The sequence below is a fragment of the Doryrhamphus excisus genome, chromosome 14 (genome assembly GCF_030265055.1).
Source record: "Doryrhamphus excisus isolate RoL2022-K1 chromosome 14, RoL_Dexc_1.0, whole genome shotgun sequence".
Classification (NCBI taxonomy): Eukaryota; Metazoa; Chordata; class Actinopteri; order Syngnathiformes; family Syngnathidae; genus Doryrhamphus; species Doryrhamphus excisus.
The window spans coordinates 18,905,200-18,922,770 of NC_080479.1; the positions used below are offsets into that span (position 1 = coordinate 18,905,200).

General features: G+C 39.1%; 1 protein-coding gene across 1 annotated transcript in view; it reads right to left on the reverse strand.

The window, feature by feature from the left end:
* Nucleotides 1-6,718, reverse strand: part of LOC131102089 (potassium voltage-gated channel subfamily KQT member 4-like) — a 45,250-nt gene extending 38,532 nt beyond the window's left edge. Inside the window, exon 1 of the mRNA XM_058047579.1 lies at nucleotides 6,417-6,718. Coding sequence (XP_057903562.1) covers nucleotides 6,417-6,718 — 302 coding nt within the window. The remainder of the gene's footprint in view (nucleotides 1-6,416) is intronic.
* Nucleotides 6,719-17,571: the final 10,853 nt, after the last annotated feature.

Sequence of the window (17,571 nt, forward strand, 5' to 3'; positions counted from 1 at the left end):
ATTATTATTAAATTATTTTTATTTGACTTTTTATTATTGTGTTTGTTTGTGGCTTGCTGAAAAAGAGCAAGCGGCCAACTAAACTCTTATTTGTGCATAGAAAACATATTGTTAGCAAATATCGCTCTGAGGAGTGTTTCATTTTAATTTTATACATTTTTTATTGTCATGGTTGTAGTTTACCATAAAAACAAACACATTATACATTATTATTATATTATAAACATTAATTTAATTTAATTTAATTTAATTTAATTTAATTTAATTTAATTTAATTTAATTTAATTTAATTTAATTTAATTTAATTTAATTTAATTTAATTTAATTTAATTTAATTTAATTTAATTTAATTTAATTTAATTTAAAGTGCAAGCATGCAATGTAATACATTTATTACACTATTACATTATTATTTATTAATATGTTAATTATTATTTATTAATATGTTCATTTAATTTAATTTAATTTTATTTTATTTTAAGTGCAAACATTCAATGTAATACATTTATTACACTATTATATTATTATTTATTAATATGTTAATTATTATTTATAAAAATGTTAATTATCATTTATTAATATGTTAATTTAATTTAATTTAATTTAATTTAATTTTATGTAATTTTATGTAATTTTATGTAATTTTATGTAATTTTATGTAATTTTATGTAATTTTATGTAATTTTATGTAATTTTATTTTAAGTGCAAACATTCAATGTAATACATTTATTATACTATTACATTATTATTTATTAATACGTTAATTTAATTTAATTTAATTTAATTTAATTTAATTTAATTTAATTTAATTTAATTTAATTTAATTTAATTTAATTTAATTTAATTTAATTTAATTTAATTTAATTTATTTTATTTTATTTTGTGTTATAAAAGTGCAAGCATCCAAATGAAATAAATCCAGATTTCATTTAATTTCATGTTTATCATCATGCTTTTATTGTGTGATTAATAATATTTGAATAAATGAATGAATGTAATGCTTATCATTATGATTGTGCAGTAGTATGTATGTATGTATGTATTATATATATATATATGTATGTATGTATGTAATTCATGTTGGTATTGGTGTCCAATCAGACCCAGAATCAAACCTTGGTCCATATTAAGAGCGAAGTAAAAAGTCCACATGAATAATCCTTCTATGCTATGAAGGTTATGAATAATTCACAGGAGGAGTATTTTCACCCTCCTGGAAGCCATCAATCGCTCCCACCAATGGCGTCTTTTCCTGTCCGTATATTGGAGGCGTGACACGGCTTCTCGCTAGCGGCCGACGGAGGCGCTCCGATTTTAGCCCGGAGTCGCCAAGACCCCGCCGGGAGGAACCGCGGGACATGTGACACGCTATATGCGGCCCTGCCCATCTGGAAAAACGGCCGACAGGGGGGGGGGGGGGGGGTTGGGGGGTCAAAGGTGAGGGGAAACACCGAAACCAATCCCCCGGCTGAGCGAGGGTCAATGATGGCGCTCGGAAATAGATGATTTACAGCGAGGTCGTGTCATACGGAGGATCTTTGATGTGGTCCAGGAAGCCAATGATGAACACGGAACGCCACAATCGCATGAAGACTCGTTTCGGTCCCGAGCTGTCAAAAAGTCAATAGAGCAACAATTTAAAGAGACCGAGGTAGCCGTCCTGTGTGGGACTACTTGAGAAGCACGCCACGCTTTTATGGGGGGGGGGCTAAAAAGCTAAAGCTAAATCATCAGGACTTAAAACTCTTAAACAAGCAGACAGAAGCACGCAGCTTTACGGCCCCTCCAGCGAGGAGACCCCAGCCAAGGAGCTCTCGTGGCTCCGGGGGGCCCAGATGTATATATATATTACCAGACCAGAACCAGACCAGGGATCCAAACCATCAAGCATACACTAGCAGTCAAACGCCAGCGAGTGTTTCGGGATGCTTCGGCGACTGACGTGAAAGCACGTATCGCCCTCATCGACACTCATGGGCGGGGGCTGCTGTGGTGCATCCCCATCTAACGGTACTCACTGGGGGCCCCGTCTTGCTTGGGACATTAAAAAAAAGAAGCGACTAAAAAGTGAAAATATGTACGTATTTCTACACATACACTAGCAGTCATAAGTTTGGGGACGCTTCACCATGTTATTGTATGACGAAGTGTCTCATTAGTTTTGACCATTCAAAAGTTTAAAGACGCTTTACCATGTTATTGTATGACAAAGTGTCTCATTACTTCTGACCATTCAAAAGTTTGGGGACACTTTACTATGTTATTATATGACAAAGTGTCTCATTACTTTTGATCATTCAAAAGTTTGGAGACACTTTACAATGTTTTTGTATGACAAAGTGTCTCTAAACTTTTGACCATTCAAAGGTTTAGAGACGCTTTACTATATTATTGAATGACAAAGTGTCTCATTACTTTTGACCATTCAAAAGTTTGGAGACACTTTAATGTTATTAGATGACAAAGTGTCTCATTACTTTTGATGATTCAAAAGTTTAGAGACATTTTACTGTGTTATTGTATGACAAAGTGTCTCATTACTTTTGAGTGCTAGTGTGTTTGTTTTGCTTTTTTAAAATTTTTTTTTGCTCACTTTTTGTCCCATTAAAATGACATGCATGTGTCATGGCCCTTTATGCAAATGAGATGATGGTGCTAATTGTTAATCAATAGTGTTAATTGTTCATACATTTAGGTTGTTTATATTGTATATATTATTGTTTATTATTGTTTATATTGGTATTTTTTTTACTATTTAACTGGTTCTGTCGTCTCTGTCCTCTAATGTAATGTAATCTAATCTAACGTACAACCCCCAACACCACAAATAGATAGCAGTCCTGTGATAAGGATGCTAGAAATACTTAGCATGAAATACTCCTAGTTGTACCCGAGTGCTCCCGTTTCTGGAGTGTACGCCCCAGTCTACCTCGTTACACCAGCAGCACTAATTAGCAAGATCAAGGTAGGTTAACGCCCCCCCCCCCCCCGTATCAATTACCATAGATCAATGTACTTTAAGTCAGCTTCCCTCCGACCGACACAGGATGACGTGACCTGCCCTCTAAGGCAACAAGATGGTGGAGGGTACCGGGCAAAAAAAACACGGTGTGGGATTTCCCTGTGAAAAAAAAATCCAACATGGCATCAGCGTCCAGGCAGCTGCACGGGCACGCCTCCTCCTAACGCGCAGGGAGCGTCCACACACAGGCGTCCACAGAGCATGCAGGGACACAGCTGGAGGACAACTGTTGTCCTCCGCTGGCAAAGACGCGCTTGAACACTGACACGCTTTACAAAAATAAGCCGCGACTCAACTTTGACTTTTGCCGGCCACTTTGGGGGCGGGGGCGGGGGCGGGGGGGCGTGGGCGGCTGACACGGCGTTCTTTGAATTGACAAGGACAATAATAAAAACACGCATCTCAAACAACTTCATGTCGCTCACTCACAGACTAAGTCATGACTTAGCGGTCATGTCCGAGCGGGGGCACCTATTCACGGGGGGTGGGGGGGGGGTCAAAGGCGCGTAATACCGTGGCCGTTTCCCAGTGGATGCCATGTCAATCAAGGACAGAATGTCTGCGGCGGCCAGGACAGGTGTGCTACTACTTTTTGTAGAGCGGACACTTAACAGTCCAAATATATTGGACCGGATTGAAGTCACGACTTGACTTGACTTACGACTCATTCGGGGCCACTTAAAGGGGACCTGTCCACTTTTCCCACCTATAAATCACTCTGTCATTTAGAATATAGCAGTCTCTTCAATGCAATAGCAATTTATTGACGGTCCCTAGCATGACATAGCCACCGAATTAGCAGCCATGTTTCCATCACATGAACCCAGCCAGCTGTGACTACAGATATAGTTTACCACCACTAGTGTGTGTGACTGAGGAGTGACTCATTGTGAAGCACTTTGGGTGCACGGTGGTGGAGTGGTTAGCGTGCAGACCTCACAGCGAGAAGACCCGAGTTCAATTCCACCCTCGGCCATCTCTGTGTGAGTGTGAATGGTTGTTTGTCTATATGTGCCCTGTGATTGGCTGGCCACCAGACCAGGGTGGACCCCGCCTCTCGCCCGAAGACAGCTGGGATAGGCTCCAGCAATAATAATAAATCTTAAAAAAAAAAAAAAGCCTTTCTGAATGTTCCTAAATAGGATTTTTTACTCACAAATTTAAAACCAGTATCATAAATAAACTAATATTATTTTGAGATGACACTGTAATAAAAAAAAAAACATATTTGTGTCAGAGTGAGAGGTCACACTAACTCACATTTTGGATTTGCTGAACATTTGTGGGCGAGTTTAAGAGCTAATATGCTAATAATAATGAAAAATAGTCTTACAATAATACACTTGCTGACTATATTATTATATATATATGTATTATTATTATATTATAGTATATTATTATTGTTTTGAGATAATGTCCCATATTTCCAAAGATGATATCGTACATAAAAGTACATAAAATGTGATGTAGTTGTCACTGTAGTTCTACATTGTCCACTACTTATTATAGATTTAAAAAAAACTTATTTCCAATGGAATTAATTCCAAGTTAATTATAGAAAACGCTATTAATCACAATGAAATATTTTCATTGTGACACATAATACGCTCCCAGTTTCTTCCACACAGGACTTCCAGTCTGTGAAGCACAAAATGTGTATTTGAATCAGGTCATGTGACCTAGTACTCTTAGCGGTCCTAATAATGAATAGTTCTAAAATATTGTACTTTTTTTTTACAGTTATGTCATCATACTTCAGGACAACATGTTTGGTAGCCTTAATACTAAAAAGTTCCAAAATATTAGATGTCAGTGATGTCAAAGTACCGTATTTAAGTCACGACTTAGAATGATGTAGTATTGTATAGTAAGTGTTGCATTCAAACATGATGTGCTTTGTCAATAAAGTTCCATTTAAATGTTGGCAGTCACCAAAAGTAGTTTTAATGATGCTACCAGTTGGATACTCCTATGCTAGCTAATGATGTGTACTCTTTATATATATATATATATATATTTTTTTTTTTTTTTTTTTTAAACAACTAACCATTATTGAACAATTAATTTCCCGTGTATTCGTATTACTATAAAACAGCCATCCAATTCCATTTATATTTGTGTCAAATAGTAGAACGTGTACTTTAGTGCTAGCCGTGTAGTACTATTGAGTACTACTGGACTAAAGAGGTGAGCTAACAAAAGCAGGCTCTGCATTTTAGCCTCTGGGTTGAAGTTGAAGTGCCCTCAGCAACTTTGCTAATAAATAAATAAGTTCATAAATAAATAAGTCGTATAAAATGGTTATTTGTCATATTCAAAAATATGTAGCAGACGCAGCATGTATGATCAAACATCAAGACCTTCATCTGCTGGAATGATGATGATGATGATGATGATGATGATGATGATGATTCTTCAAGAAAATGATTCCAAACTTGAACTTCTTCAATTCTTAAGCAGCAAAACTCTGTAAGGTTATGCCGATATGGATATATGGGTATATGAATATATGGGTATATGAGTATATAGGTATATACGTAGGTATATGAGTATATGGGTATATGGATATACGAGTATATGAGTATATGGATATACGGCTATATGAGTATACGGGTATATGGATATATGAGTATATGAGTACATATATATGGGTATATAAGTATATGGGTATATGAGTATATATACAGCTATATAAGTATATGGGTATATGAGTATATATATGGGTATATAAGTATATGGGTATATGAGTATATATACGGGTATATAAGTATATGGGTGTATGAGTATATATACGGGTATATAAGTATATGGGTATATGAGTATTGATATGGATATATAAGTATATGGGTATATGAGTATATATATGGGTATATAAGTATATGGGTATATGAGTATATATATGGGTATATAAGTATATGGGTATATGAGTATATATATGGGTATATAAGTATATGGGTATATGAGTATATGGATATATGGCTATATGGCTATATGAGTATATGGATATATGAGTATAAGGGTATATGGATATATGAGTGTATATATAGGGGTATATAAGTATCCAGTTATATGGGTATATAAGTATATGGGTATATGAGTATATATATGGGTATATAAGTATATGAGTATATACGTATGGGTATATGTGTATATATATGGTATATAAGTATCTGGGTATATAAGTATATATATGGTATATAAGTATATGGGTATATATATAAGTATCTGGGTAAGTAAAAGTCACGTCTTGTCCGTGAGACAAGAGGTGGCTGGAGATCACATGGAGAGGATGAAAGGCTGAGAAGCTGGGATGTCATGCAAGTGGACAAGAAGAAGAAGAACAAGAAGAAGAAGAAGAGAAGAAGAAGAAGAGAAGAAGAAGAGAAGACTCACATGAAGACGTGGTAGATGAAGGCCCATCCCCTCGGTCTCTCCAGGACGTTGTACAAGCAGTTCTGCAACTTTCGGAAGCGTTTGCCGGTGGCCGACGTGTTGGTCCGGGGTCCCGGAGGTCCCGGCAGCGGAGTGCCCAGCAGCCCGGTGCGGTGAGACGGCAGCCCTCGCTCCGGCGTGGACGGCTCGCTCCGCTCCGTGTGGACGGCGGTGAGCGCCACGAACTCCACCCGCCGGTCGTCGCCGGGGGCCGGGGGCGCCAGCATCCTGACGCCGCCGTTGTTGGACGGGCTGCCCAGCATGCTGGAAGAAGCGTCCCGGCGGGGTAGTGGTGGGGGGGGGTCGTCTCCGGGGCTGCGCTTCACGTGATCGGCCGCGGCGGGGGCGCAAAGTTTGGCGCAAGTTGTCGACGCACGCTCGCCATCCAAAAAGTACCGCAAAAAAACAAAGAAGAGAAAAAGAAAAGAACAACAACACAGGTGGAAGTTGAGGCGTAAATGTCACGGAACCGCACGGACTCGCGTGACGTCACCTCCGGACATCATCGCCGCCGCCGCGCTCCTGTCCGGTCCTACCCGCCTCTGGATCACTTTTAGTGGGCGGCCAGGGGAGGGAGGGTGGGAGATGGGTGGGGGGGGGACGGCCAGGTGGAGGGACGTTGGTGCGGGCGCGACCCCGGCAGGCTGTGCACGTCACATGCACGCTTACGCACACACGCCCACCGCTGCGGTTTTATGAAGTTGCCGGATAGATAAGAGATATAGATATACGTAGATAGATTGATCTATACATAGATATATGTTGACATAGATACTATATGTATACGTACATGGATATATGTATACATACATAGACTGATGGAGATATAGTTACATCAATATAGAAATACCTGGACTTACATAAGCATGCATATTTTTTTAATTGAACTGAAATTTTATTTATGTATTTGGTTTTTTTAAAATATTTTTAAAAATATTTTATGAATTTAATTTGTTTTTATATAATGTATAATTTGTATTTTATATGATTTTTTAAATTTATATTATAATTTCATGATATATAATCTATATTGTCTGTATAAAATGTGTATTTTTCTGATATACATTTGATATTTTCTGTATTTAATTAGTATTTTTATGTCAATACGTTTGATTTTTACTGTCATTGTCATGAAATACGCATGGAATTGGCAATATAAAAATATTTTGTATAAAAAATCTGCTGTATTGAAGACAAACTTATTTTTGTATGTTTTATTGCGTTGAGCTTATTTTTTAGCGACATTTATGTATTTTTTGTATTTATGTATTCGTTTTTTAATATTTTTTAGATATTTTATGAATTTAATTTGTGTTTTTATATAATGTATAATTTGTATTTTTATATTATAGATATTTGTATACAGATTTATTTCATTTAAATTATAATTTCATAATATATATTCTATATTGTCCGTATAAAATGTGTATTTACCCAACATACATTTGATATTTTCTGTATTTAATTAGTATTTTTATATAATATGTAATAACATATAATACAAAATAAATGTAAATAAATGTAAATATATATAATATAATATGTATAAGCACGCCAATAAGCATGTCAATACGTTTGACTGGTACTGTCATTGATATGAAAACAGAAATGAAATACGTTATCTTTGCATGGAATTAACAAATATAAAAATATTTTGTATAAAATTAAATCTGCTGTATTGAAGATAAACTTTTTGTCTGTTTTATGAGCTTAATTATTATTGTTAGCGACATGGGTGGTGGTGGGAGTAGGGGGGGTGTAAGTATAAGAAGCGGCGCCATAAAGAAGTATGAATAACTTCCTGTCACGCGTGTGACGGCAGATATGTGTCCCTAATCAAGCGTCCGCTGTGGAGACGGTGACCTTGCTGAATGAAATGTGTGATCTACATGTGAGACATATCATGCATGCTTTCTAACTGGGGAGGGGGGGGCTGGGGGGTGTCACATGACTGCTTCATCAAAGTAAAAAAAAAATAATTGCCATGGATTCTACTCTTAAAGGGGACCTATGCTGCTTTTGCGGCCTCTAAAAGTAGTACTAGCTACTGCTAATGGCTTCCAGGAAGTATTTCTCCAGGTTAGCCAGAAGTTGGAGTTGCAGGTTCCAGGCGAAGAGAAAAGTAAAGTACTTTTGTGAACTATCCGCCAAACGGGCGCTGAAGCCTGACGCCTTTCCAACGCTACTTGGTCACGTTGGAGAGTCAGAAGCACAAGCTTCTGTGTAGCACTCTATAGTGCGCATTTTTAGCATGCATGCTAATCACAAGCTCACCACGTCTGGAGTTGCTCGTTGCCTTTTCCACCGTGATCGGTGGATCCGATAGCGGGTTTTGAACACGGCTAGTCCTGCAAAAAACATGTAATGAGCAAATGTACACTACCAATGTTGTAGTTGTTCATTCACGGTAAGCCATGGGTCTCCAACCAGTAGATCATGAGCTGACAGTGAGGTTCGGCAGTAGTCTGGAAGTCCTCAGGAGCACTTGGGAGCGTGACCAATCACAGCAGAGTGGGTGTGCCCAATAAAAACAGAGCGTTTTGGAAATCCGAGGAAATACAGCTGGTATAGGTGCAGATTCTGGAAGATCTAGAAAGCAATGGTTATTGTGTGTAGCTGCTCTACAGGAGTCAAGTCAATACAAAGGGCCCATAATAGGTGAGCAGGGCCCCTTTAAGAACTTTTCCTTCACCTTTGTTCTGATGGAAGTATCACTGCTGTGGAAGAAAAGGCGGGGGGGGGGGGGGGGGGGTTAGCAAAGACAGGTGCTGTGTGTATGGGGGGGGTTACATGTCCTCGGAGAACACGGCTGACACACACACACACACACACACACACTGTATGTTATGACACAAGCAGCGAGGTTGGCATCACCTGTCAAGGGGGGGGGGGGGGGGCTCTGGGGAATGCACTGTGTGTGTAAGGGAAGGTGTTGGGTGTTGTGGTGGTGGTAAGGAGGGGGTGGGGGGTCCCCAAGCTTCCTTCCCCAACAGCCTCAATTTGTCATGTGACCGCCAAAGGTGACATCAGCAAAGGCCACAAAGAGCAAACCTGCAAAGCCAAGCATCAGGAAAAAAAGGCTGACAACACCAGAACAATCTTTACCACTTTTGTGGGTGGGCGGGGGGCATATTTTTAAAGATAAGAGCCAGGGGGGGGGGGCAACACTCCTTGACTATTATTTGTATTCACTGCAAGGCTCTGTCATACCTTCACACGCAAGCAATTAGCGTACCTCAGTCAAAGATCCTTTATTTGACAGGAGTGCTTGCTGTTTTTAAGGACTTACTTCACAAAAAAAAGCAAGTCAAAGATCCTCTATACGGCAAGAGTGCTCTGCTCTTTTTAGAAATATGAAACAAGAAAGCAAAACTAAAACCAATAATAAACCAATAATGTTTTTGAGAACGTACTAAAAAACATCCTTCATATAGAAAGTGCTGGGATGTTTTAGGACTAGTTAAAGATCCAAGGCCTAGTTAAAGATCCTGTCAGTGACAGGAGTGTGCTGCTGTTTTTGAGAACCTACTGCAAAAATAAAAGATCCCCTGTATGGAAAGTGCACTGATATTGTCGATATTTGCTGCTAAAAACACAAGTCAAAGATCCTCTACATAACAGGTGCGCTAGTCAAAGATCCTCCATATGACAAGAGCACTGGACATACTGCAGAAATGCCAGTCAAAGATCCTGTGTCTGAAAGAAGAGTGCTGCTGTGTTTGCAGACCTACTGCAAAAACATGAGCAAAGATTCTCTATATGACAGCAGCACTCTGCCGTTTTTGAGGACCTACTGGAAAAAACACAAGTCAAAGATCCTTTACATGATGGGAACAGTAGCGAAAGATGCGTTTTTGAGAACCTACTGCTAAAATGCTAGTCAGGAATGTTCTATATAGCAAGTGCTATGATGTTTTAGTAATTTGCTGCAAAAAAACACAAGTCAAAGATCCTCTATATAACAAGAATGCTTGCTAAAGAGCCTTCATATGACAGGAGCAAAAAACATAGTCAAAGATTTTAAGGACACTCTTTTTAAGACGGGTCAAAGATTTTGTGTATGATGGGGGGGGGGGCTGCTGTTTTTGAGGACCTACTGCAAAGTCAAAGACCCTCTTTGACCTGTTTTTGAGGACTTTTGGAAAAAGTCAAAGATCCTTTACATTACCTCTGAAAGATGCTCTACTTGATTCTGAGGACGTATTGCTTGTCAAAGATCATGTATGTGACAGGAGCATTCTGCTGTTTTTGAGAACCTTCAGCTTGTCAAAGATCCTGCATATGACAGGAGCATTCTGTTGTTTTTGAGAACTGTCTGCTTGTCAAAGATCCTCTATATCAGAGGAGGGGTTTTTGCTGTTTTTGAGAACCTTCTGCTTGTCAAAGATCCTATATATGACGGGAGCATTCTGCTGTTTTTGAGAACCTTCTGCTTGTCAAAGATCCTCTATATCAGAGGAGGGGGTTTTGCTGTTTTTGAGAACCTTCTGCTTGTCAAAGATCCTATATATGACGGGAGCATTCTGCTGTTTTTGAGAACCTTCTGCTTGTCAAAGATCCTCTATATCAGAGGATGGTTTTGCTGCTTTTGAGGAACTACTGCTTGTCAAAGATTCTGTATATGACAGGAGCATTCTGCTGTTTTTGAGAACCGCCTGCTTGTCAAAGATCCTCTATATCAGAGGAGAGTTTTGCTGCTTTTGAGGAACTACTGCTTGTCGAAGATTCTGTATATGACAGGAGCATTCTGCTGTTTTTGAGAACCGCCTGCTTGTCAAAGATGCTCTATATCAGAGGAGAGTTTTGCTGCTTTTGAGGAACTACTGCTTGTCGAAGATTCTGTATATGACAGGAGCATTCTGCTGTTTTTGAGAACCGCCTGCTTGTCAAAGATCCTCTATATGAGAGGAGGGTTTTGCTGTTTTTGAGGAACTACTGCTTGTCAAAGATCCTGTATATGAGAGGAGCATTCTGCTGTTTTTGAGAACCGTCTGCTTGTCAAAGATCCTCTATATCAGAAAAGGGTTTCGCTGCTTTTGAGGAACTACCACCAGTCAAAGATCCTGTATACGACAGGAGTGTTTTGCCAGTGAAAGATGGCGTATATTCGGGCCAGTGGAAGAGGGTCGGGGTTGCGACACAAAGAAGGGCGTCCATGATTGTTTGAAGGTGGTCCAGCGGTTGTTCTCAGCGTTTATGGAACAAGAGCAGGAGCGGGGTCGTCATGCGAGCCTGACGTGCGGGAATGTGGCTGGAATCTCTCACAAGTCACAAATCTGGACTTAGAATATTCCCAGGGTCCGCTCATGTCACACAAGTTTTACGTGGATTAATCTCTGCGCTCTGACTCCAAAATCCCAAACAACAACTAACGGCCCCCATCTCAGCCGCTCGCTCGGCTCAGTGGAAAAAAAGTCAGTACAAAATAAGAATGCTTTTCATTCACATAATAATAACTTATTATTTTACACCTTTGCTGTTCCTGGGATTTGGAATATATATATATATATATTATTTTACTCTTGCTATTTTTTTAAATATATATATAAAATCATATATTATTTTTATTTTATTTATTATTAAATATTTATTATATTTATTATATATTTATTTTATTATTTAAGTTACAAAATATTCTAAAAAATATTATTACTGAATTATTAATTTATATATTATTAAAAATATTATGAATAACATTTATTAAAATACTAAAATATATTACAATATATTTGTTTTTACAAAAACAGTCTATATAATTAGTATTCCTGTATATTTTATTTTTAAAAAATATTGAATATTGAAATTATAAGTCACAAAAAATTATAGTAATAATAATAAATGCTCAAAAATTATTGTCACAATATTATTGATAATAATAATAATAATAATAATAATGTTTTACTTGTGTAAAAGATAGTGGCCATGTAAACAACTGTATTGGGAATCTCCCACTACAAGCTGTGGAACCCCCCCCCCCCAGCCCCACCTGTCCCTCCCCCGTGCCACAGCCAGGGCCGCAGTAGCAGGGTGTCGACAGAGGGGCGAGTAGCCCCCGGGATGTGCCAGGGTGGGTGGCGGGTTTACATCAAAGCCGCCTCAACGCGACACAACACAACAGCGGAGGCAGGCTTCCATTGAGAAGTGTGGTGGGAGGGGGGCATCCAGCAGACCCCTCTCCGCCCGCCCCCAGTCCCTAGCAGCGTCCTTCGGGCTACTGGGCCTCCGTGACGACCAACAACAGCTGAGCCGGCCGGGACTCTAAACTCTTAACGGTGGAGCGGCGTGGGTTTGTAAGGGGATCGTTCAAGAAGAGATTTTAATCCGCATGCATGCAAATATGGAAGAACGCTCATCAACGGCTTCTTCTACTAGAGTGGAATTACACTGGGGGGTGGGGGGGGGGGTCTTCACTGCCCACCCACTCAACTCCACTGTTGTTTTTCCACTGCAGACTCTCCAAGCATTCCCTCACGCCCCCACGCAGCCCGTCCAGATCCAGGAGCCACTCAGGAGGGATCTACAGACAGATACTTTAACCCCCCCCCCCCCCCCCCCCCATGACACCCCACCTGCCCGCCCCCTAACGACTTTCTCGGGAGACAACCACCAGAAGAGGGCGCTGTTAATAGAGCTCGATGCTCCTTAGCCTCAATCAAATCCCACAAGCATAGTAGAAATATTTTTGTTTTTAATGAATAAAAATATTTTTGTTTTATTTTATATAATTATTATATATATTTATATATTTATTATGTTTATTTTATATTTATTTATATTCAAAATTTTCTCACTTTTCCAACATTTTTTAAAAAATATTTTTACAACACAATGAGGTTCCCAGATTGGATAAATTTATCATGGTAATACATCGGGATGTAGTAAATATGAAAAGCATAGTCAGAAAGGTACATATCGGGAGAAATGGAAATAGAATGTTTACCTACCGCACACACTCATATTGTAACAAAAACGGAGTGAGGTTACCCAGATTGGAGAGAACCCACATGTCAGTAGATCTACATCCTTGGCCTTTTTTTTAACAGCTGCTTATTATTTGTGTTCATTCATTCAGGGCTAAATGAGATTGCTGCCTAAACGGTTGTGTAACATGAAAAGGAGCGGGGTTCCCTAGGTGGAGAGGTTAGCGTGTCAATTTGTCTTTGTGGTTACATGGGGGACCATTGTGACTTAAAAGAAAGTCGTCTGTTATTAGTATCTCAAATCAGTATATAGCTACAAGGCAGCATGGTGAATGGAGTGAGGTTCCTCCAACTTGGAGAAATTAGCTTGTCAATTTGCCTGTGTAGTTATGCGCGAGACCATTTTGACCTACAACCCCCTGCTCTAAAAAACAGTTAATTTCAAAAGAGTACAGTCTGGAAGCTAGATGGAGTGAGGTTCCCAGGGACTGAAGAAGTTAGCTTGTCAATTTGCCTGTGTTGTAATGTGGATGACCATTTTGACATATAAAACAGTAGCATATAAAAATATTACAACAGACTGGAAGATAGTGAATGGAGTGAGGTTCCCACAGACTGGAGAAGTTAGCCTTGCGTTGTCAATCTGCCTCAGTGGTTATATAGGGGATCATTCTGACCTAAACATACCAAAATAATGGTTTGTTATTAGTATTTCAAAACACTACAGTAGACCGGAAGATAGTGAATGGAGTGAGGTTCCCCAGGCAGGAGGAACTCTTTTGCATTTGGCCTAAAAAAAACCCCAACAAATATAGTTTGTTAGAAGTATTTCAAAACAGTATTTAGTTGTGAGACCGACTGGAAAATAGTGAATGGAGTGAGGTTCCCGCAGATTAGAGAAGTTAGCTTGTCAATATGCCTCAATGGTTATATAGGGGATCATTCTGACCTAAACATACCAAAATAATGGTTTGTTATTAGTATTTCAAAACACTATAATAGACGAGAAGATAGTGAATGGAGTGAGGTTCCCCAGGCAGGAGAAACTCTTTTGCAATTTACCTAAAAAAACCCAAACATATATAGTTTGTTATAAGTATTTCAAAACAGTATTTAGTTGTGAGACAGACTGGAAAATAGTGAATGGAGTGCGGTTCCCGCAGATTAGAGAAGTTAGCTTGTCAATCTGCCTTAATGGTTACATAGGGGATCATTCTAACCTGAACATACCAAAATAATGGTTTGTTATTAGTATTTCAAAACACTACAATAGACTGGAATATAGTGAATGGAGCGAGGTTCCCCAGGCAGGAGAAACTCTTTTGCATTTGACCCAAAAAACCCCAAACATATATAGTTTGTTATAAGTATTTCAAAACAGTATTTAGTTGTGAGACCGACTGGAAAATAGTGAATGGAGTGAGGTTCCCGTAGATTAGAGAAGTTAGCTTGTCAATCTGCCTCAGTGGTTATATAGGAGAAAATTCTGACCTAAATATACCAAAATAATGGTTTGTTATTAGTATTTCAAAACACTACAATAGACTGGAAGATAGTGAATGGAGTGAGGTTCCCCAGGCAGGAGAAACTCTTTTGCATTTGCCCTAAAAAAAACAAATATAGTTTGTTAGAAGTATTTCAAAACAGTATTTAGTTGCGGGACAGACTGGAAAATAGTGAATGGAGTGAGGTTCCCGCAGATTAGAGAAGTTAGCTTGTCAATCTGCCTCAGTGGTTAAATAGGAGAAAATTCTGACCTAAATATACCAAAATAATGGTTTGTTATTAGTATTTCAAAACACTACAATAGACTGGAAGATAGTGAATGGAGTGAGGTTCCCCAGGCAGGAGAAACTCTTTTGCATTTGACCTAAAAACAAACAAATATAGTTTGTTAGAAGTATTTCAAAACAGTATTTAGTTGCGGGACATTTAGTTGCGAGAGAAAATAGTGAATGGAGTGAGGTTCCCGCAGATTAGAGAAGTTAGCTTGTCAATCTGCCTCAGTGGTTATATAGGAGATAATTCTGACCTAAATATACCAAAATAATGGTTTGTTATTAGTATTTCAAAACACTACAATAGACTGGAAGATAGTGAATGGAGTGAGGTTCCCCAGGCAGGAGAAACTCTTTTGTATTTGACCTAAAAAAACAAACAAATATAGTTTGTTAGAAGTATTTTAAAACAGTATTTAGTTGCGAAAGAAAATAAAAATAGTGAATGGAGTGAGGTTCCCGCAGATTAGAGAAGTTAGCTTGTCAATTTGCCTCAGTGGTTATATAGGAGATAATTCTGACCTAAATATACCAAAATAATGGTTTGTTATTAGTATTTCAAAACACTACAATAGACTGGAAGATAGTGAATGGAGTGAGGTTCCCCAGGCAGGAGAAACTCTTTTGCATTTGACCTAAAAAAAACCCAAATATAGTTTGTTAGAAGTATTTTAAAACAGTATTTAGTTGCGAAAGAAAATAAAAATAGTGAATGGAGTGAGGTTCCCGCAGATTAGAGAAGTTAGCTTGTCAATAGGCCTCCCTGGACATGTGGGAAATTTTGACGTAAATACCAAACAACAAAAATGGTTTGTTATGAGTATACAGATACAAAACAGACTAGAATATAGTTTATTACGTGAGTTACTTAAACGTGAAGAGGTTTAGCTTTGAGCCTCAGCCTTTTGTACTGCTTAGCATATCATCAATCCTTGGATTATAGATTTCATTGCGGAAAAGCATGTTTTTGTGACTATTTCCTGCCATGGTGAGGCATTAAAAGATGAATAATGAATGACGCATGGCTAGCTAATGTTGCTGGATGCTAATGCACAGGCAGGTGTGGCGCACAAGCAGTTCCAGCAAGCAGGAAGTTAGCGTGCTACATTTGGAGCGCTGCAGTCAGAGGCTCATTCAGCAACAGTCAAAAGGGTCTTTGTGACCTGGAAGCAGGCTAGCGGGACCACGGGGAGCAGACGGGCGCCTCCGAGACACGACCTCAGTCTGGGGTGCAAGAAAAGATACAATGAAGCCGTCAATGTAAAAAAAAAAAAAATCCTGAAAGTGTACGGGTCGGCTCGTCGAGTCTTTTTGCGGGGTCGAGCGGGGTTAAGCGTCACGGCCCGGCGAGGTTACGTGACTAGAATAGTTATTCTTACGGCCGGTGGCTTGCAGTCTAATTTTAGATGCTGTGTAGCATTTCTCAAGCGTCCTGAATGAGCAGGAGTGAAGCAAGAAGGCTTGGAGCACAAAGCCCACTGGTGGCGCCTTCAAACTCTACTTTTTCCCCTTTTCTGACCTATAAAAGTAGCTAAAATGTTGTATTTTGGTGTTAAACCATGCCAAAGTTTCACATAATTCGGTTTTTGCATTTGGAAGTGAGCCCTGAAAAAAGTTTGGCATGACTCAAAACGCTCGCTTTCAGAGTTTTTTTTATAGCACAGGCCCACTGTGACATCACAGTGAGCTGCATTTCCTTTTATGGGCGTTCCTGGGTTCAAGCTGTTTGCTGTGATTGGTCACACTCAACTTGTACAGCTAAGTGGGCGTGTCCAGAGGCAGGCCATTTGCGGAATAAATTAAAATAGGCCGTGTTGGAAATCCAAGGAATAGGAACAGATTCTGGAAGATCTAGAAAGTTAAAATTCATTCATTTTCTATCGCTTTTCCTAACGAGGGTTGCGGGGGTGCTGGAGCCTATCCCAGCTGTCTTGGGGCGAGAGGCGGGGTACAGCCTGGACCGGTGGCCAGCCAATCACAGGGCACATATAGACAAACAACCATTCACACTCACATTCATACCTATGGACAATTTGGAGTGGCTAATTAACCTAGCATGTTTTTGGAATGTGGGAGGAAACCGGAGTACCCGGAGAAAACCCACACACGCACGGGGAGAACATGCAAACTCCACACAGAGATGGCAGATGGTGGAATTGAACCCTGGTCTCCTAGCTGTGAGGCCTGTGCGCTAACCACTCGACCACCGTGCCGCCAAAGTTAAAATTTAAAAATTAATTATTCTTGGCAATTTTAATTTTTTTAACTTCAATTGTATCTATTTTACCTTTTTTTGGACGAAGTGTTCTTTTTGGTTTAGCCCAAATCATCGGCCACCATGTTCAGGCTGTGTTTAATGTTATTATTATGTTTTGTTTTTTTATGTAGATATTCGGTGAACAAAACAACAACCTGCGA